Below are 21647 nucleotides of genomic sequence, written 5' to 3' on the forward strand. Positions count from 1 at the left end.
GTTACTTCAAGGTTACGAGATAGGCTCTCTCGGTGGAAAGCTGACGTCCTCATCAAGATCACGGGTACAAGTGTTCAGCACTCTCCGAAAAGGAGAAATGAGAGAAAGTAAGAAGTTCATATCGAGGTACTGTTCAGGATGGTTGGGTTATCAGTACATAGTCCTAGCTTCATATATCCACAATCCTCCGTCGGCTTCGGAAGACACTTTTGCTGTCCTTTTGCCAAGGGATGGGCTGACCCACAAGTCGCGGCGCCACCCAGGTTGAAAATGGGCAGAGAGAAGTTTACGTGACTGGACTGCCCCTCCCAACCCGCTTTCTCAGAGATGTAGTGGGCATCGGAGTAGATCGAGGCGTAATATAATTTGCGCACGAGTGCTATTGTATCGCTAGGTTTCGGCGTGCGTTTCTTTATTTCCAACGCGTCAAATAAAATTACTGGTCGAATACGTTCTGTAAGCGCTCTTGTTTTACGCGATCTTTCGTTAGAACACCGTTAACCTGGTCCATTATATATCCGGTCTAGCATGCGATCGGGACTATGGCAATGGACGGGTACACAAACTATACGGAGCTTTGCAGGACAGTAAATAACGTGTTCGGATAAGAGCAGAGACTGCAAACTTAGCACTATCTCTGGGTCTACCTTTGTCCGTCGAGAGGCAGGGGGGAGGGGGGAAGGCTTTGCGTCAGACCGAAAATAATCGGGATCACCAAGAGACACTCAACACTAAGAGACACTAAACGAATGCATAGCATAGTTCCAATAGCGCTCCACTAGCATATCTGTATCTGATCGCATCGGCGATCCATATTGGGTTTTGTTTCCGAGCTAGTCAAACGCCTAAAGGCGCCCATTCACTTTCGAATATCCCTCGATCCGGCCTGAGCGCCCCAAATCAATATGCCACTGGATAGTTTTCAACAGACCCTCTTCCAGACTTACCACTGGCTTCCAGCCCAAGAGCCGGCGTGCCAAACTAATCTCTGGCTGCCTCCTGGTTGGATCATCTTCTGGTCGCGGAAGTTTGATGATATTAGGCGATTGGTGGCTAGTTAGCCTATGAGCCAACGCCCGCACCAGGTTAGCAAGATCCTCTATCGCGGTTTCCCTATCGCTCCCGATGTTTATCGGGCCGGTATGGTTACTGTGCATAAGCGTGTACAGCCCTTGTATGCAGTCATCCACGTATAGGAAGGAGCGGGTAGCTGTGCCGTCACCAGTGATGATGATAGGCTGGCCAGAGATTGTGGCAGTCACGAAGTTTGACACGACGCGGCCATCTCCTGGGTGCATCAAGGGCCCGTATGCGTTGAAAATGCGTGCAAGCCTGACATCGACACTATACTCCTGAACGTAGGAATAAGCTAGAGCTTCAGCAGCGCGTTTCCCTTCGTCATAGCATGATCGAGGGCCAAATGGATTGACGTTTCCCCAGTATGTTTCGGGCTGAGGATGTACTTGTGGTTCGCCATAGACTTCTGATTGTCGTCAGCTGGTTCACCAACGTGAGGGCAAGTAAGATGTGTCACCTACCAGATGTACTCGATAGCAGAATTCGAGCGCTATGTTGTCGTGCTAGGTCAAGCAAATTCCTTGTTCCCAGATAGGCAGTGTTAATGGTGTCTACAGGATGCTTCTGGTACTGAACAGGGCTGGCAGTGCAAGCCAGGTGATAGATCTGGTGGATTGCCGGCAGCTCAGGGAGAGGAAACTGGATGTTATGGCTTTTGAAGCATTAGTAGCGGTTCTCGCTATGATGCCCCAAATAGAAAGGAAGGAAAGGAAACATGCCGTATCATAGCAAATCTCGGATGCTCCTGGACGTCGTTCAGGTTTGCTGCACTTCCTGACTGGTAACTGTCAAGTCCAATGACATTGAATCCTTTATCCAGAAGGAAGTGGACCATGTTGGAACCCAGAAATCCTGCGGCCTATGCAATCGCGTTAATATGAGTGTCCGGCTTTTGAAGGTTGCATGAGCATACGCCGGCGACTAGTACAGTTGGTGGAAGAGGAGAAGTATCCATGATCACTCAAGGGAGGATAATGTGCAGAGATAGAAAAAACACAGCGATAAGTTTAGCGACGAAAGTCAATAACCAGGCCTATGATTGCCATAGAGTTACAATTTCTGTAAAAAGGATAGGAGGGCAGAGGCTATAAATCTTCCAACAGAAGTTCTTCGAGGCAACCCAGCAACATTTCTTCAAAGCTCCGTAAGTAGAGACTATATGTAATTATCTGTAGCTTGTGCCGTTTGGACGAATCAGAGAGAAGCTAGCGACACTCGGTCCCACTCCGACGAATTCCCACTCGTACATAGCGACCACCCAGACTGTGGATGAAGTCACCGTCCAAAATGTTCCGTCCATCGAATACACATTTCGGCTCTCGCATCACTCGCAAGACATTTTGCCAATCCAACGACTGGGCCTCATCATTGTTCGAGGAAGAGCACTTAAGCTCATCCCAGTCAGTTGCCACAATAACTGCATTCGCGTCCATACATGCCCTGTACGGAGAGTGAGCAAGGTAAGCTTACAATCGTCTTAATCATCTGAGAAGCCCCACATGGAACCGTTGATTTTCCCATGAGCATCATATCATCGGTCGCCGCCCGAGCAATGGCCTCAACAGAATGTTTTATATTCCCCAGGTCTGCGGCAAAGCCACTGCCCCGACCACTGATCCTTGTAGGAGTATCAATGCATAACAATATTAGCTGAGCTTCTTGAACTGCGGACTGAATTTCGGTTGAGAAGACGAGCCGTGATTTTACGTATTCGGTCGACGTCCATGCATGTTGTCTGATGCCGGAGATGATTTCAGCGAGCCCTGGTTCGTGTAACGGCGGGGATTCGGAATTCCATGATTCAATTCGTGTTGCATCTTTATCGACCACAGTAACTTGCACAGACGAACATCTGGACGCTATCACGGCTCCCAGTGGCCCCCCTGGATCATGTTATTTCATTAACTCATCGCTGAAGTCAACAATCTTATTCACAAACCCAGCTCCAATGCAAACTATCCTGTCTACATCTAAAGAATACATAACGTCACCTCTCGCATGAGATGGCAGACTTGGTCAACAAAGTCGACTGTCGGAAAATATTGTGTAACAATCGAACTGTCAATTAATTTAGATTTCATAGGCGTTGCAGAGGTCAGGAGCAGATCATACTTCTTCGTCTTCTATTCTGGTCATCACAAGTCTACGTTAGCTGATGTTCCCGGGCTTTGCTTTTGGAAAAGGCAACCAAAAATGGTACAATCAAGTTACGTTCTGTTAGTAGTGGAATCTATTGCATCCGGAAAAGGCAACCAAAAATGGTACAATCAAGTTACGTTCTGTTAGTAGTGGAATCTATTGCATCCCCCCTCAGCGGCACCATTTCAGTTCGGCAAATATGAAAACACATGAGTATGCTGGAGGAAAGACTAAATGGATACACAATTAGCAAGGCACTGTAGACAAGCTGCATTTACATAACCCCTGTTGGTGTCCCATTATTGCCTTCCTACTGGCTACCTAGCTATGCAAGATGACGCAGTCTGTACAACATTATCCCTCACTGGCTGGCGTTAAGTTACAGCTCTAGTGTTCCTTCACCACCATCTAATAGGTCAGGCGAAAGAGGGGGTAAATAAAAAAATGAAAAATAAGAACAAACAGGGAGGGGGAAAGAAGGAAGGGGAAAGAAAAAGGATACATTAACCGAGTTTACCGGATAAATTGGACTGAAACGTGGCTAATCTGGAGTAGTACTTCGTACTTACTAGATTGATTTTTGAGAAAAAAAAAAAAAAAAAAAAAGGAAAGAAAAGAAAAGAAAGTAAGAAAAGAAGAGAAAAGAAAAAGAAAGGAAGAAAGAAAGAAAAACAGAGGTAGAGGAGGAAGAAGAAAATATCAAAATACGGAGAACTATAATATCCCGGTGTCTTACAAAAAGCCAAGGGGAAAAGATCATGAGACAATAGTGAATATAACCACTACGCTTCCCCAGAAGCGTTTTAATCTGACCCACCGTGCATAGATAGCATATATACACAACCGTCAGCCCCCCAGCAGACTTTCATTTATTTTACAGTGCTCCGGTCGTCCTGAACATGCCATAGGATCGATGCTAAACGACACATAATCGCGTGGACATCAATCTCCTGGAGAGTACAGCAGTGCAGCTCTCTCGAGAAGTCGGAAAGTTTACCCATAGCCCAAATCCGTATTCGGAGGTATGTATAGCAAGTGGACCTTAGCCATCAAGCAATTCTCGAATCATCTAACTGTCATGTGTCAGCTTTCGGCAAGATGTGCACGAAGGCTGATATGCATCTGAAAGATAGAATGAAGCCTGCTCAGAAACTGGACATTGCCGTCATTGGTGCAGGATGGTACGGGTGTCATATTGCGTTGGAATTGAAGAAAGAAGGGCACCATGTGGTGGTTTTCGAAAAGCAGCCGGATATCCTTCAAGGAATCTCCGGGACTTTCGGAATTCGCTTGCACAAGGGTCCTCATTACCCCCGCTCTAAACCAACACGGGAAGCTTGTCGGGATGTTTTTGAGAAGTTCTGTCACACATATCCGGAGCTCGTTGTGGCTCATGAGCAGTCAATTTATGGCCTCGGTGAAAGGGATGCTCTGGGATATGCTTCCAAGGTCACACCAGAAGTATTCCATGATGTCTGTAATGAGTCACCGGAGTGTCGAACACTTGACGTTGAGCAACTGGGGTTTGCAGGCCTCATTAGTGCATACGATATGGATGAGCCCAGCATTGTCATCGGAAACAGGTTACGGAGTGCCTTAAAGAGGAGATTGCACCATGCCTCCGTGGATGTACGCGTGGGCTGTGACGTGAAGGAGATCACGAAAGCCGATTCCAAGCAACAAGTCTCAGTGGACGACAGCGTGCATGCCTTCGACGTGGTTGTCAACGCTACGGCATATCATAGCCTCATACCGGCCGGTATTCTGAAATCGTTGCCCGTGGATATTGAGGTGACATACCAAGCTTGTATCGGCCTTGTGTATGAAGACCAAACACCGCAGGATATTCCATTTTCATTCATAGTCATGGATGGGTGGTTCCCTTGCATTATGCCAGCCATCTCAACCAATGAACGGCCATGTAGGGATTATCTGATCATTCACGGGGCGTATACTGTCATGGGTTCGTACGACAGTCTTCAAGAAGCACAGGACCTTCTTGGGCGGCTTGATGATGCTGTCATTGGAACAAAAGTCAGGTCACATATCGAGCACGAGCTTGAACGGTTCTGGCCTGGATATACCGCACGTTTTGTTTACAAAGGGTGGAGAGGAGCCACATTGCCCAAATTGAAAACAAGAGCGGAATTCCGCAGCTCACTCACATTCGAAAGAGACGGCGTCATCTACATCTTCCCTGGGAAGATCAACAATGTCTTCAATGCAGCCGAAGAGACGCTAACCCTCGTCGATTATATAAGTAAACAAAGGATGGGAGTCTTGCCTTTGGCGGCGCAAAGCACTTCTGCAGTCCATACATGTAACGGTGTCTGTTACACTACGCAGAGTGCATTCTCGACTGCTACTCAGGAACTTGCACAAAAACCCAGTGCCGGAGAGCAATCTACCAGTAACCTCCAAAGCTTATCTATCATGGATCCTGAATTTGGCGTGGGGGTTGAGTTGTAAAGACAGTTCACACTATGTCAGCTGTGCTACGCCTTGTCCGTTTTACGTAATCCAGTTGCTATGTTTTTACTGATAATCGATCAAATTTGGAGGTCAATCTCTCCCCGTTCTTCTTGGCAAATCACAAACATGCGCTACTTAGACGTTGCTTGGACGACTAGAACTGGATGGACTGGCATTGAATTGTCAGTCATCCACGTAAGTATACTGGAGCACTCAAGGCTTACGCAAGTAGCATTACAATGAGCGAACATGCCATCCATCAGATACTGGGAAGAGGTACCCGCTGTGAATGTAGTAGCAATCGAATTTAGGACCCAGAAGTACAATACCTAGCATCTCGGTCTACATCCCGCCTGTCGCAATGCACCAGGTTCTTGAAGCTAGCAGCTATCACGACAACCTGGGGAAATGCAGGAAGCATCTAAAAATATATGGAGGAAAGTTACTGCACGACGGAAGTTGTCTTAGCAGGTGGCTTTGACAGTTAACTGAATCATCACGGAGTGGCTGCGAGCCGCAAACATAGGGATGGATCACAGGTATGGATCGTTGAGTTCTGGAGGGGATGGTGAAACGGGCGCAAAATGAAATTGCTCTAACCGGCTGTAGGAGGGGTAGGATGTTGATAGGTACAGTAGTCATGGAGTTTCAATGTGGAGCGAAAGCGGAGTATACTATTTCATCTGGTTGTATGGACGATAGTACGCATCTGGGAACCATGTTCTACAGTCTGATCCCGAGCCGTAAGGTATAATAATATAATCAAAAACTTGCCTCTGTATGCCATAGTAGATTGTTCCTGTCAGGTGTATAAATACAGCTAATCACTCTCTTATATTCTCTACCAATGGGGATCTACAAGTGAATAATAGATTTTGTGGATATTAGCTGGTGCATCCACTGCAGATAAAGATATTAAAAGCTAATTTACTTCCAGTTTATGATATAAGAGACTATCTACTTTATTAATCAACTAGTAGTAATCCACTGTAAGTGAAAAGTTAGCTAAAGTAACCAGTATACCTGGACTGAATATTGATAAAATAGTTATCTTCTATTATTCAGCTGAGATGTTTACAAATCTTAATATATCTTATATATAATCTTTCCAGTTAGTTAAAAATTAGTCCTGATTAAGAAAGACCTCCAGAAATATCCTACAGTTTTGTAACAAGGAATATGTGTGGGTGTTAATAATTAATACTGCTATTAAGAGAGAGTCCCTGATTTCTGCCATGATCTGGAGTTAAAACTTTAATAAGATTCAAGTCAAGCAGCTATTAGAATATATAAAAATTATTTACCGCCTCCTGCCTCCTTTGGTTAACAGATACAGTAATAATAGCTGACTGAGATATAGTTATTACTGCCTGCTGAATATTGTAAGATTGCAAGAAGATTACGCTACTAGATTATCAGGCACTGACTAAGCTACTATTCTGAATACTAGAGTGGGAAAGCTTGTCACTCCGATCTTCTATAAATATTCTGTTAAAGGTTCGGAAGGATGCAATAGTAGAACTTTGATTGGTGGATGATTCCAGCCGCCAATCAAGACACAGAAGCCATATGAGGCGGGCCCACTTATAAAGTGTACCACTTGTGTAGGGAGGCGCCTCGTACTACTATTGTCAATGGATATGAGCTTATGTAAGTCCTAGTGAATCCGGTCCATGCTCTTTGGTGGGCTTAAATCAGGGAATGGGAGGGGCGTCTGTCTGCATCTGGATTTGGTATATCCCTATCTACTGACAATCTTCTTCTCTCGAAGCCTTATAAGAACTAGCCATTCAGTGTGACTTTCCGTATCCTACGCTTCGCCAGACCTTTTACTGAAGTGAGAACCTGCCGGTTCGAGGCCCGGTCAACGCCTGCAGGCCCAGTGAGGATGAGACAATATTGGACCAGGGGATGCTTCAACAATACCCTCCCGTCTCTCTTGCAGATATTTATCTGTCTAAGTGGAAGTTGCAGCAAGCCTGTTCATAGAATGTCCACCAATTGACAACGGAAGGTCATTTGATTATAGCTATCCTGTTGCCACGAAAAATCACTCGCTACGGTGTAGAAGGTACTGCTACGTATAAGTAACCAATATCACAAATATTCATTATTTCTAAATGGAGGCAGGGTGTAACCCCGCAATTGGCAATTAGACCAGTAGCCCGGCGGAGGGCATTCGATTTGCCTAATCACATTCACAGGCCCGGCTACCCACGTGCGGAGACGCTCAGTAAGGGTGTTTGTACAAGTTTACTGCTACAAATAAATATCATACGTCATAACACTTTCAGTATCATCACACGTGTCCCCGAGACGAGACGAAGGTAGCGATAGGGATAGAATAAAGCCAAAGAACGTAAACCATAAAAGGTAAAGGTGCAAGATAATGGGCGTTAGTAGGTGTGAATATAGAATTATGGTCAACTAGTAATGGTTAACATAGCTCACTCGAGAGAATTGGTCAGCCGCGCAGCTGGGTCGGACTAATCTCCCTCTGTGACTCCCACATTTGCCAGTTCTAGAGACATCTGAACCCCATCCAATAGCATCCAGTCGTCTTCAGTGACCCGTCAGAGTGAGTCAGAAGGAGCTGATATGCGCTGCTCCAATTACTGCTTTATATACCTGTAGGAAGTTCTCCAGACAGCCTGGACTGCAAGCAGATTAAGGTCATCTATCTCGGTCAGCGGCGGCCATGGTGATGGACCCTCATGACTTTCCTTGCCCAAAGATGCAGTGACTTTATTGATCACGACTCCCATGTAGTATCTGAGTTCGACCACCAACCTTTCCCTATTAAGACGAATTTATGTAGGACTGGAAGACATATCCTTTCGAATGAAGAGCCAACACTAGTTGTTGAGGCCCCGGCGTCTGGTTTCTGAAGGAACTGTTAGATAATGTCGAAGTAAAGGGAGAAGGCGTGTGGGAGCAAACGATGGGCTGGAGAGTGTTCAACGGTGATTGTTGATCGTTCTGGGAAAGCTTTTCAGAATAGTATACAAAACCCTTACAATATTTCTTGCTGGCGGCTCTCATGCTTTCCTGGGGCTTTTCTTATGTTTGGAAGAGAAAAAAAGGAGCACTGTGAGTGGATATTGGGGGTTTTACCTGGACAAGACCTATATACCCATACATTGGCCTAGGAGCAGGACTCTATAGGTGCTTGCCAATCCGCGGAAAGAGGAAGAACAGTAGTTTATCAGAAGCAGTGGAGACTTCAAACATGGTATTATAGTGGATATCAGACCTGATAAGTGGGAAAAACTTAATAACTCCATTTGGGACGCCAGTTCTTAAAGTAGAAGTCCGACATCTTCGACAGCACAGTTATACCAGCATGGCGATCTATACGGATGCCATCTCAGCAACACTGCCATAGTAAAACCGAGATGGCATCCCAAGTGCGGTATCTGATAGCCGAACGTGATATAGTTCCTGGATTCACTTTCGGCAGCTCCCTCCAGTGGCGCTAGTGGCGCTACAGCCTAAATATCATATGATGGAGCTTTCAGAGGAGTCTCCCTTCGTGAAGTACCAACAGAAAACGCCCGTACTGCAAAAGCAGAAAATAGTAGAGAAAATTCTAACATGGCTGGCCAACCCTTATTGTCGATCTCTCGGCAGTGAGGAAGAAGAAATGGGATTCCAGGGACCTTTTCATATCTTTTGCGATATATCGCAAAGTTGTTCGAGCTGTCGATAAAATGAACCATCTCTGTCATGCTAAAAACCTTCTGATGATGCGTCTTTACGAGATCCAGGCAGCTGGAGACCAGGTATGTCCGCAGGCCGTGAAGAAGAGCCGTACTTGAGTGATAGTTTCGGCCTATATGAAGACGCCGAGTTGCTTCGAGAAGAAGTGCCACATGGTCCGGGACTGCTATGCAGCATTCGAACACTGCGTCTCTTAGCGCGTGCCATCTTGATTTAATATGACGCAGCCGCGATTTATTATGCAGAATGTCGGCGGGCGAATGAGGCGAACTCAGTAATGTCAGCATCGGTCAGGGCTTTGACAAGAATGTCGGTCGAATCTGATAGGAGGATCTCGCTCAGAGAGAGCATAGAAGTATCCAACGGTCGGGTCCAATCGATCATCGACGCACTGGAGTACGACCGTTGGAAGCGAACTGACAGAATATCCAAAATTTTCAGCGTCGGTATAAGTCCTCCCTGGCGGGTACGGAAGAGCAGTTGTATTGGCCGCGCGATCAAATGGAAGCCAGGTATATCCAGCGGCAGGCAAGCTGGTCGCTGCTGGAAGTCAGGTCGATTTCCCAGCAATGCCTGATGGATCACATAGTGTACGAATGGACTTCGCTGCCGCAGGAGTCTTTCCACTTCAGCATATCTTTGTATCTCACCCGGATGTGCACGAAGATAGTGTATAAGTTGGTCACCAAGCATAGTGTGTTGCTGCAGGAACCGTCGGACCACCCAGGCATCAGATCCCAGGAGGTGGCGAACCCACTCTTCGAACGGAATCTGTCTGAAGTGAACCTCACTCTCGGCGTCGAATTTCCTTGCCAGACCAAGCGGGTCCAACGTTTCCGCGGCACTCCAGGGTAATGAGGCCCAACGAGGCGAATGGTGTTAATCCAAACGTAGCGGGTTCATCAGAACATTGATCTTCTTTTCACGTGGAAAGGCTGACCAGGCTACAGGCGGGAGCGACTGCCATATTTCCGCGAGCAATCTGTCGAGCATCTCATCCTTTTGATTATGCAGTGTGATTTTGGCAGCATCACCGTTGCTAAAGAGATTATATCGGATCAATCTTCCCAAATCCTGGACCGGTAGAAAAGGTATGATTTTCAGTGCCTCGTCTTCCCGCCATCGCTTCAGAGGGAAGGGTTGGCATGGACTCAGTTCACACTGGGATACACTGTTAGCACTAAGTCTCTCGGAGTTCGGAAGGCGTACATCGTGAGCATTACTGACACTGGCTTGGGCCGCGGGATCTAGTATCTTGACCCCTTGTTCGTGCTGTGACGTGCTGCCCTTCATCATATGTAGACGAGGGCGAATCTACTGCAGTCGGGGAATTAGAAAGTGAGAGATGGTGCCCTAACAGTGGTTGAAGCGTGCAGAGAGGTTGCCTGCCACTCCCAATGCAGTTTTGTAACAAGGCATATTTATCCCCTACCCCTGTGTCGGGAGGACTGCAAGGGATACGCCCATCGAGCGTGAGGTTCACCCGCGGGCAGTCTGTTTCTAAGTGAGCTATAGACGACCGTCAGGAATAAGGAGAACATTTTGCTGCCCATCACTGGGCCTTGGGCGTGGTGTCCTAACCTACAGGCCTCATCGTACGGAGCTGATTTGGCCACCGACAACACCTTGCAAGACTTGCTCATAAGGTTCTTTCATATGTATGACAGTAGCGTTCCTGAACCTATGAAGGTCTAATTCCCATTTGTAGTGGACCAAACTTGTTCTACGAAAGGAATAAGTTAAACTCGGCCGCCTGGAATCCAGAAATCGGAAGCTTATGGTGACGCAGTAATATCACGTGGTCATTAGGCTAATTTTGCGGTAACTATATCCGCTGTCCTTGAGGCTATATACTCCGCTACGGTCAATTTACAAGGTCTACGACCACAGCGCAGCTGAACAGCAGGTGCAATGGATGGATGATGCTGTCAGGAAGCCGAGAGGGATGCAGCCAGGATCTTTGAGTTATACGTGCTGTGTCGCTGGAGGTATAAGCTTAGAGGCAGTCAACTGGTCAAGGAAACTCGCTCCATAATGATACAACAGACAATATTGACAAAGCTAGATGTTGGAAATCACGAAATAACGGTCCCTGCATCGTAGCAATGCTCTGGAACATGCTGCGAACTCGACGGACGGAGCTGAGTTCGTGCCGAATGAGATCCATGTTGATGTTGGACCAAAGTACGTTTACGGCGAAAACTGTTCCGCAATACAATTTGCGTCAGAAGTATCTTTGCACGTCTGGCAGTTATCACCTTACCTTCGTCCACAGCTGGGCAGCTCGCATACATACGGACGCTTTTTTTGCGTGAAACCGTCGGTGACGCGCTAAAGTCGAAGACTGTCAGGTCTAATCCTTAGCAGATTTTACGTGCTGGCTGTAACGGCAACAAGGCATCTAATACCATACATTGGAAAACGCCTCGAGGCAGTCTCTATACTGACAGCTATAGGGCTTCTCGCCTGTGTGGGTGCGCAGGTGGACTTTCAGAGCACCGTTTTGTCTAGAAGATTTATTGCATTCATTTCCTTCACAGTGATATAGCTGTTCACTAGAGTGTATGCGAGGGTACCTACGGAAATCCGTCCAGCAAACGCAAGACTGCAGATAGACATACGCGGAATTGGATCCAAAGTCTGTCACCCTCGCAGCATCAGCATACCTTTCCGCATTATTTCCAAGAGCAAATAAACACTGGTTTCTCGCTTTTCGTCATGACAGCACCGCGGTACAACCTTTCCTCAGTTGAATAGTTACCGATTGCCAGATACACGCCGTAGCTAGGACATATTAGATAACATGTGGGACGAGATGTTGTCCAAGGAAATTGGGCGATCGGAAGCGGAAGTCAATCATCTCCGGTATGTCATTTACAAGTCCGGTCAGGATAAGGCCACTCTATAAGTGGGCCCGCCTCATATGGCTTCTGTGTCTTGATTGGCGGCTGGAATCATCCACCAATCAAAGTTCTACTATTGCATCCTTCCGAACCTTTAACAGAATATTTATAGAAGATCGGAGTGACAAGCTTTCCCACTCTAGTATTCAGAATAGTAGCTTAGTCAGTGCCTGATAATCTAGTAGCGTAATCTTCTTGCAATCTTACAATATTCAGCAGGCAGTAATAACTATATCTCAGTCAGCTATTATTACTGTATCTGTTAACCAAAGGAGGCAGGAGGCGGTAAATAATTTTTATATATTCTAATAGCTGCTTGACTTGAATCTTATTAAAGTTTTAACTCCAGATCATGGCAGAAATCAGGGACTCTCTCTTAATAGCAGTATTAATTATTAACACCCACACATATTCCTTGTTACAAAACTGTAGGATATTTCTGGAGGTCTTTCTTAATCAGGACTAATTTTTAACTAACTGGAAAGATTATATATAAGATATATTAAGATTTGTAAACATCTCAGCTGAATAATAGAAGATAACTATTTTATCAATATTCAGTCCAGGTATACTGGTTACTTTAGCTAACTTTTCACTTACAGTGGATTACTACTAGTTGATTAATAAAGTAGATAGTCTCTTATATCATAAACTGGAAGTAAATTAGCTTTTAATATCTTTATCTGCAGTGGATGCACCAGCTAATATCCACAAAATCTATTATTCACTTGTAGATCCCCATTGGTAGAGAATATAAGAGAGTGATTAGCTGTATTTATACACCTGACAGGAACAATCTACTATGGCATACAGAGGCAAGTTTTTGATTATATTATTATACCTTACGGCTCGGGATCAGACTGTAGAACATGGTTCCCAGATGCGTACTATCGTCCATACAACCAGATGAAATAGTATACTCTGTGTCATTCCATAGTCAAAAGAGATCACTATACTTACCAATGTCCTATTCCTCATATACCCGGTTAGAGCGGGTTCTCTACAATCCAATTTCATTTTACACCTGTTTCCCCACTCCCTCCCAACCCGAACCCAATAATCCATTCCCATGTTTACGTCTCGCAGCTACTCCTTGATGATTTAGTATATACCTTCTAATCTGGCATACATATCCACTCCGGACCACGAGACATCATGGTACCTAGCCCCGTGGTTTTCAGGATATAACTTATTCCGTCATTGGCCAGTTACTGTAGGGAGAAAGAAGGATTATAGGATTCTTCTGCCTTTCCTGGATAATGAATAACTTCTTCCTTTGCCTACCTCCAGGTAAACATATCTTTTAATAGCCTGTAATAAACTTTATGGACACTCCTACACACAGTCCTCTCTTATTACCATAAATGCACAGACTTCATATTTATGATTAGATGGCTGGTCCCAATACATCTACCTTACCATTTGTGGCAGGCTCGGTTAAATATCAATCTGGTGGGTTTGAAGGTCTGTGGTGCACCTATACTCCAAGTACCGGCACGGGCTTTGCATGGGTTCATGCTGGTCTGGGCCAGAGATTATGGTTTGAATCGGATCTTTAACTGCTAGACCTGGATCTGGGATAAACTGGATATTTGGGTATAGGTAAATCTGGATCAATATGTATACACGTAATCGAGCCCAGTCTGCTCAGTCATAATGTCCTCTTCAAAATAGATTCCCAGACTGCCCTGCTTGGAGATTACCTTCCAAGTATGTTCCCTTGTAGTCTGACCCATAAGGATATAGTAGAAATAACATTCCTTGTTCTGTGTCATAAAAATCATAGTTATAGAATCAGGTGCTGATTTACGCTATATTTTTTTTTATGTGATTCACCTTTTTGGCTGCAACAATCCACAAAGTGAAATCCACGGAGACCAGGGATACTAAATATTATGCACAATAATGACAACGTTAAAAACCCCATAATCAAAAGTAAAAGAGAAAGGAGAAGAGGGGAAATAAAATAAAAATAAAAAGATAAGAAAAAGAAAGGAATGGGAACCCAGAAAAGAAAGAAGAAGAAAAAGTAGAGACATCCTCTCCTTTTATTTTCCTGAGGTCCTTTCTCGGGGATTAGCCAAATTCCTCTAAGAACAGATTTATCTCTGTTTTAATCCCGGTCTCCCGTCAGGTACCGTATCTACTTATGATTGGAAAGACTACCCATGAACATAAAATCCGTTATAACCCGTGACGACTAGGAAAATCCTCAGCCGCATAAATAATATCATTGTATTCTCCTACAGCAGATCTATATACTTCACCGCAATTCGGCTGTCCACGACAGCAATCATTATTTAGCTAACTCATGATAACTGATAGAATTCCCAACTAAATCCTGTCACAGTTGATGTTACTGAGAGCTGACCAAGAAGACATCCACGATGTTCATATCAGAAATTGCATCAGCTTTACCAGAGTTCCTGTAGGACTCGCTGGCTCACTGCAAGTTAAAGACTCAGCTAACACGGGAGACTTGTTCTATGCGCCGCTAGCCACCACTGAAAGCACTGTAGTTACCAGTTGTGCCCGTAGATGCAAAACCTCAAATTATTCAGGTAGCGTACAACTCCGTATCCTGGATGACATCATGTCACGGAATCCAGTCTTCTGGTTCTCTAACATCCAAAATACTGTACTCTTTGCTGAGCAGCTCCCCAATCTGAGGGATCAATTTCATATTAATACTGAGTCAACCAGTTATCATCTTCGACTAGTCCAATTAACACCTCAGATAATAGAGTCCACAGTTCACATTCTGTTTGAATAGTATTGTGGTGATTCCGGGCAAAACATGGCCACTGTCACCACGCAGCATGCGTGTGATTGCTTCCGGGCTACTTTACTTACTAATTAACTCCAGCTTCAGCACATCACCATCGTTGGCCAGACGTGTAGTGACAAGAATTTGTCCTTTAGCAACATGATGCGCACGCGCGGTGTCAAAGTACTAGTCTGGGGCATGATTACAAATAAAGCCTGCCAGCAGGTTCTCGGATGCACCGCCGAGCATCTCTTGCAAGTGCTGCTCAACAGCAGAGAAGGAGCACACCAAAACAGCCAGGTCGGTTATACGGTGAACCCGTGTAATATTATAACGGCTATGTTCATCGCTTCGGTTAGGATGCCGCTAATATTAGTGAATATACTGGAAAATACTTAATCATTAAGTATGTTTCAGAGACAGGGGATCTTCAGCTCTCCTGTCTCTTTCCATCGCTGCCGATTAACATAAGCAGTGGTGGCACGGCATATCCGACGCAGCAGGATGCGTTGACTTTTCTACGTTGCACTGGTCCTGGGAATGAAACATTGACTAGCCGGCCTGATCATATCATTTACACTAGCCCTGGATGTCAGCAGTGCAGCAGCGGTTGTGACAGATGAGTTTACACGGAGCCATCAGAAGTACGGGAGGAAGTCCAATCTGTAAATTATGTTATAAACACAGATTTAACATGCAGGTTCAGATTGGGGCAATATGTCTGTTATAGTCAAATCCACATATTCGTATCCGCAAGCCACGGCATAGAGGCCGCGACAGATATTGACGAGCCACAAAGTTTATTCTTATAGCATGGTAAATATACTGTTGAGATGAGAATAAATAAGAAGAGTTATAACCTGCATATTACCGACAGGACAAGGGGTTAGCGTCATGAATTCAGCCAACAAACCTAGCATACAGCCATCTAGTTAGTCTCTAGGATTGATTGTCCAGAGTTTTATCCCCACAATGACTGAATATCTGTTACACATGAGCCGGGAATATAGTACACAAAATATCTGGACTGAATAATATTCATTAACAGCTACTTACAGGCTCTGTTACACTATCTTGCAATGCTTGAACTCACTCATAGGGATATAAAAGAGCAGCTCTCTTATACAGTCTCCAGCTGCTGCGACATAAAATCACCATCAATCATTCTTGGATCGAATAAATAATTTGGGATACTCCATACAGAAAGGCAACGGACGTCAGCTAAAGATCCAGCAGTCTCTATATTAAAAAAACAGATCATATCATATTGCTGTGCCACTCCATATTCCATCATTCCATGCTTAATAACCGGTTCACCAACAACAACCATTACTAAAGCCGATGCCCAGAGTTGTTGTTTGAAGTTAGTCTGTCCGGTCATAATGTTGTTTTCAATCTGAATTTCCAATCTGCCATGGTTGGAGGTTATATTCCGAATATTCCTTCATGGTCTGACCCATTGTGGTTATAGTAGAGGTGGCATTTCTTGCCCCATGCCATAACACTAGCAGATGTAAAATTGAGTGCCGACATAGTACCAGGCTTCCCCGGGCTTGTTAGGGACCGAGATGTCGTCTGGTCTGGGGCTAGACACCATAGTAGCTCATAGCTCATGGGCTCAAAAGAAGTTGATGAGTCTTTCAGTATATTCTGCGAAACGGCGGTGGCTTCATCCTAAATGATAACGGTTGGAGTCTCCTGCGAAGGTAACTTTCGTCGTGCAGTTACTTTCCTTCAAATATTTTTAGATGCTCGCTGAAATTCCTCTAGGTCTCGTGGTCGCTGCTAGCTTCCAGAGCCTTGTGCATCGCGACAGGCGGGATGTCTACGTACTCTAGTTCTAGGTCCATGCTACCACTTTGCCAGCGCGTACTTCTGCCCAGGATCTGGTGGACGGCATGTTTGGCGGTTGCGCAGCTAATTTCAATCGGAGGGTGTGGATCTCCTGCAGTTTCTCATTCTGGGTCCGTAGAAACTGTTGCTCGGCTTTTCACTCCCCTGGATTTCTGTCATTGCTGTTTATTGCCCTGGGCTGCCGCTTGAGTGCCTATTGGATGTAGCGAAATACTGTCGGATGTCCTGGCTCGTCCACTTTTATCACCACAAGTCGCAAATCAGGTTCAAACAAGCGGCTCATTCTCTTCTGTGTAAAGACCTCACTTGCAACACTTTCTTGCTGGGGGAATGGGCGGGGGTTTGGGAGGGGGGATTTCTTGGGTGAAAGACATGGGAAGAAAAATAGGTGTTATGTCTTGCGTGTTCGCGACCCCGTACGGGCGGGATTGCCATCGGGCCAGTGCTAGTGTCCGCTCGGCACCGTGACACTTGCGACAACACATTTGGCGATGAATTGGTATCGAATCTAAAGAATAATTTCTCTGTTATGCATGTTACAGCTCATAATCCTCCAATACCGACACACATGGCCACAGGATAGGCATTAGGGCGAGACTAGAGTCGTGGCTATCTTTAGCTTGAATGAGGGAGGTGGAGGCGGGCGGGCTTTATAATATTTATTACCAGGCTAAAAGTAGTATCCGCCTCTTCACTAGTTTGTTTCTTGCAAGTGATAATTAAGAGTTTGTCCTTGCCTCGAATTGAGGCACATATATGATCTCGGACCTGTGATCAATTGCCCAACATTCACAAAGATGCCCGACCGTCAGCATAGGCACGTTCCTACAGGGTCTATGGGGTTGTTCCGTCGATTATTGCAACTGTTGTCTGGGTCCGAGAGGAAGATCCCTAGGAGACATCACAGAGACTATCGGTCTCTGTATTGAAATTGAATTCTGACGGATGGTATTATACATTGCGCCCTTAAAACGGTTTGGATGATGTCGTTGAATCAACCCTGCCGCGTCTAATTATATTACATCGTATTCAAAGTTCATCATGGGCTGCATCATTCAACATTTCAACTTAATCAACCCACTCCTCCATGAAAGCTGTATCGTCCCTTTGGGCAATGGAAAGTTATGCCCACGGTTGGATGAATTTGATAAACGAGAGCTTGCGGCACTGGAGCTGGGACAACTGAAACCACTGTCGGGTCCACAGACAATCATGAGGAGCCTTAGAAACGCTGCGAGACTTATGATTTGTGACATCCACCACGAACAAGACCGCTCAAAGCATGCTCGACAGATCGCTTCTCGATGGATGAATGATGGAGCACTAGTCGCTGGCATATTTGCTGCAACCGTGCCCTTCCCCTTAGAGGCAAGAAGTGCAAATGGCCGACAGCAATGGGGCAATGATATCCTAATCGTGGACACCTAATCTTTCGCATCGTTCCCTGGATGGCCTTGTGGCATCACCTGAGATTTCCAACGACAAGCCCCGGTCACGGAGGGAAAAGAGGGAAAGGCGGCGTTTCTTGTTTTTCCCCCTTCCATTTTTTTGTTATTCCAAGAATATTTCTAGGCGAAGCTAGTAATGATACAAATTTTGGTGTCTTGTGACCTTGTGATGCGCGCTTTGGTACGCTACAGATAGCCCCCAGCAGATTCACAGTGCAGCTGGTGAGACAGCCAGTTGTAACCACAGCGCACTTTTTGTTGTTAGAGGATGGAGAGTTTTACTGCATGTAAACAGAGTCGAGCTAAGCCGGTGGTGATTGTTACTGCCTTCCGAGGAACAGCCCCTCGATGTGTTCAGAGCAGATATGGTGGGTTTCCGAAGTAAGAGATGGTGTTCTCTAGTGCGTCCTAAATCAGTTTTATGGACTCGAGGTGCCATTTCGTGATTCTGTGTCTACATACGCAGTACATGCCAAACGAGGCCCCGGTGTACGAGAAAACGTACATCTTGTACACGAGAAGAAACCACAATTTCCGCTTCCACAGACCATGGTAAAAAAACCAACATATGGCCAGCATACACAGGCCTAGGATACTAGAACCAGAAGAAAACGTAATTAATCTCCAGCTCGTCGACAGAAAGTGTTGGATATTAGATATGTGGACCTGCACAGTCAGATCTATATGCTTCGGAAACGGCTGGGTACTAATCACTCCCGTTACGGCACATCGATTATTATACACTAAAACCATGGTCCTACGAACCCTTGTGAGCATCATGAATCATACATGATGATCTGTCTGTTCTCTCACCGTTCGCTCAAAGGCCCCACCAGCATCACCTACAAGGTCCAAGAGAGAGGTTCGCGTTTTAGGCTTGCATCCCGAGCGGGTGAATTCTCTGTGCAGCCCATATACTATCTGGAATTGTTGATGCTTTGCCCAGATTTCTCTCAGTCCAGAATAGATACGTCTGGTTTTCTCCTCGGTTTTCGTCATGGTGGGGCCATGTACGCAGACACTTGAGCGTTGTATTGCAAAGCTGACATGTGGAGATATCACTATTCGGGACGGAGAATTCTCGAGGTAGGCCTCTTGAATTGCGCTGCCAGACGCTTGCAAGCCATGAGACCAGGGACCGATGCGCACAGGCCAGATGGGGAGTCAGCCCTAGAGGTCCCTGTTTGGTCGACAGCTGATACTCGGTTCGAATAACCAGTTGGTCCTCTGACCCAAGTGTGGGATATACTGCAATTTCCAGCTGCGTGCTTCCATAGTGCTGGGTGCAGGAATGCCAGCAGAAACGCTGGGATACGCCTGTGGCAAGCTGGTTTGGGAAGGTGCCAAGCGACCTTTGCCGTATCCGCAAAACCTCGAGGAGATCCATTGCATCATGGAAGGTTATTTTCTTGCAGGGACATATATCGACAATCCCTGCAAGAGGACCCAGGTTACAGTATAACTCAGTAGGGTTCCGGTTATGCTTCTGGATAGGGAACAAGGCCGGCGGGTGCAGCAACAGGCATCTGAAGCACGCCTGCCAACGGTCGTTCTCTAGGCAGCGGAGGGCTTTCCACCGAAGAATGACGAAAGTATGACTGCCATATCCATGGCGGATAGGTGCAAATTGTCCATGGTGTTGTAACGATTCCGGGCTTGGTATCGGGCCATATGCTGCGTACAGTTGCTTGCAGGTCATGGCGAGGCATATTTGTTCCACGATAGACATGTAGGAAACAATCTCCAATAGTAGTTCAGTTGGTAATCCGAGAAGCGGGCTTACGGTTGGTATGTGAATGCCATATTCCAAACGATGGACTGTTTTGCTTGGCCAGGTGCCCATCGCCCGAAACTTCTTCCTGACATTAAGGATGTTCCTCTTCGATTTCGAGAAGCGAGGTAGCTTCATTTGGAGGGGGTGGGGGGTCGTAAGCCGTGATAATTCCCTTTTGACGACCCCAGGTAGTGTAGGAAGGTCGGAGTGATTTCGGTCTGTTAACGAATCTGATTGAGTCGATGTAGCAGCGTAAAAGAAAGGCGGCCTCGGGGATGGAATCAGGAAATAGTCGAATACTTCAGCCAGGGTGCCATTCAAAGTATTTTCAGATCCTGTCTGTATAGTACCTGCGCCAGCGTAGCGACTTAAGCAATTTTGGCTTAGCCCCATGATTACAGACCATATTGTACTTTTTTCTCTACCAGGGTTGGCCACCCGCCGGACGAAACAAATGAACTGAGTTGAACACGAACATACCGTAATCAGCATCAGCTAATAGTAGACCTCGGAAAAAGTAAACTCCTACTGGTTTACGCGCGATCTCTTCCCAAAACGTTTCTCCTTACATGGACCCACAAGGCACACATACACTATAGGAAAGAATCGGTAATACCCAAAGGCCGGAGGGCACATGCCACCATTCGATACTGGATGAAAATTGGCTCATCCTAATCTTCCACCCCACCACCTCCTTCTTCCCATTTCCTGTTTTGTCAGTACATCTTTTCCTTGCCAGCCCGGGAGCAGGGCCAGCAGTTCTATTGGCATTTTGCTGCCTGCTGATCCCACCAGTCTGTCTTTCGTTTTGATTGGCGGGTAGTGAGCTGCATAGCAGATGGCAAAATTCATGGACGGTTAGATGCTGAGACTTAGCGTTTGCGGTCTGCAATGTGGTAGCTACTACGAAGGTGAAATCCTGCTCTCTCCGGGTCTGCGGGGCGTCACTAAATTCGCCCTCGGTCAGTACCGCCACTGGGCCGAGGTCATCCATTCGCCGCATACCGGGTGTCCTTCCTGCCCTGCCCAGATGATACGGGTGTGCAGTGTCGCCGGATCGGTCTAAAGCTTTCTAATCCGAGTATATCTACGGTAGGTAGCAAAGCCCACGAGTTATAGAGTAATCGGTGTTGGTATATTATCTTCCACTATCTCCATTATCGGTGTTATTGTCGGTCTCCCGCGACGGAAAAGTGTACATGAGCGCGTATATGCTCATAGTGCGAATGTGCGTGGAAACTGCTAATGATATCGTACCCTTCTTATAGCACATGGGAAATATAGAACATTATCTTTGATCAACATATATACAGTTGCGAAGTTTCAGATGGCCTGGCATTTATTCGTGATGGCGAGGCTCGGGATATAGTATGGATCGTGACCTAAGCTGAGGCGGCTTCCAACTAGACTTCTGATTATTTAGTCCTGCGTGCCTGATCCAGAGCCTTGATTGGCGGAACAAGCAGCCTATCGAATCATCAGCCTCGCGATCC

General features: G+C 45.9%; 5 protein-coding genes across 5 annotated transcripts; 1 reads left to right on the forward strand and 4 right to left on the reverse strand.

Annotated features, from left to right (window-relative positions):
• Positions 1 to 824: 824 nt before the first annotated feature.
• On the reverse strand, positions 825 to 2032 carry BO83DRAFT_442450 (NAD-dependent nucleoside diphosphate-sugar epimerase/dehydratase; the record flags this gene model as incomplete). Its single annotated transcript, XM_025536410.1, has 4 exons — positions 825 to 1483; positions 1539 to 1716; positions 1793 to 1936; positions 1991 to 2032. 4 exons carry the CDS (start codon positions 2030 to 2032, stop codon positions 846 to 848), a joined length of 1002 nt encoding a protein of 333 aa, XP_025381782.1. The 3' UTR covers positions 825 to 845.
• Positions 2033 to 2250: 218 nt separating this feature from the next.
• On the reverse strand, positions 2251 to 2961 carry BO83DRAFT_460626 (uncharacterized protein; the record flags this gene model as incomplete). Its single annotated transcript, XM_025537218.1, has 1 exon — positions 2251 to 2961. A coding segment is annotated over one exon (483 nt), but the record flags the coding sequence as incomplete, so codon positions are not given.
• Positions 2962 to 4156: 1195 nt separating this feature from the next.
• Positions 4157 to 5764, forward strand: BO83DRAFT_211444 (FAD/NAD(P)-binding domain-containing protein). The gene is made up of 2 exons (XM_025526720.1): positions 4157 to 4238; positions 4304 to 5764. Exon 2 carries the CDS (start codon positions 4315 to 4317, stop codon positions 5683 to 5685), a length of 1371 nt encoding a protein of 456 aa, XP_025381784.1. The 5' UTR covers positions 4157 to 4238; positions 4304 to 4314; the 3' UTR covers positions 5686 to 5764.
• Positions 5765 to 11662: 5898 nt separating this feature from the next.
• Positions 11663 to 11998, reverse strand: BO83DRAFT_327452 (uncharacterized protein; the record flags this gene model as incomplete). The annotated part of the gene is made up of 2 exons (XM_025528087.1): positions 11663 to 11752; positions 11822 to 11998. Coding segments are annotated over 2 exons (267 nt in total), but the record flags the coding sequence as incomplete, so codon positions are not given.
• A 7253-nt stretch (positions 11999 to 19251) lies between these two features.
• Positions 19252 to 20079, reverse strand: BO83DRAFT_432965 (uncharacterized protein; the record flags this gene model as incomplete). Its single annotated transcript, XM_025535651.1, has 1 exon — positions 19252 to 20079. The coding sequence occupies one exon, from the start codon at positions 20077 to 20079 to the stop codon at positions 19252 to 19254; it is 828 nt and encodes a 275-aa protein (XP_025381786.1).
• Positions 20080 to 21647: the final 1568 nt, after the last annotated feature.

Source organism: Aspergillus eucalypticola (genome assembly GCF_003184535.1).
Source record: "Aspergillus eucalypticola CBS 122712 chromosome Unknown BO83scaffold_56, whole genome shotgun sequence".
NCBI classification, from domain to species: domain Eukaryota; kingdom Fungi; phylum Ascomycota; class Eurotiomycetes; order Eurotiales; family Aspergillaceae; genus Aspergillus; species Aspergillus eucalypticola.

Excerpts from the sequence above, each read along its gene's own strand:
- BO83DRAFT_211444 (XM_025526720.1), top strand. The coding sequence starts at position 4,315 with ATGTGCACGAAGGCTGATATGCATCTGAAAGATAGAATGAAGCCTGCT.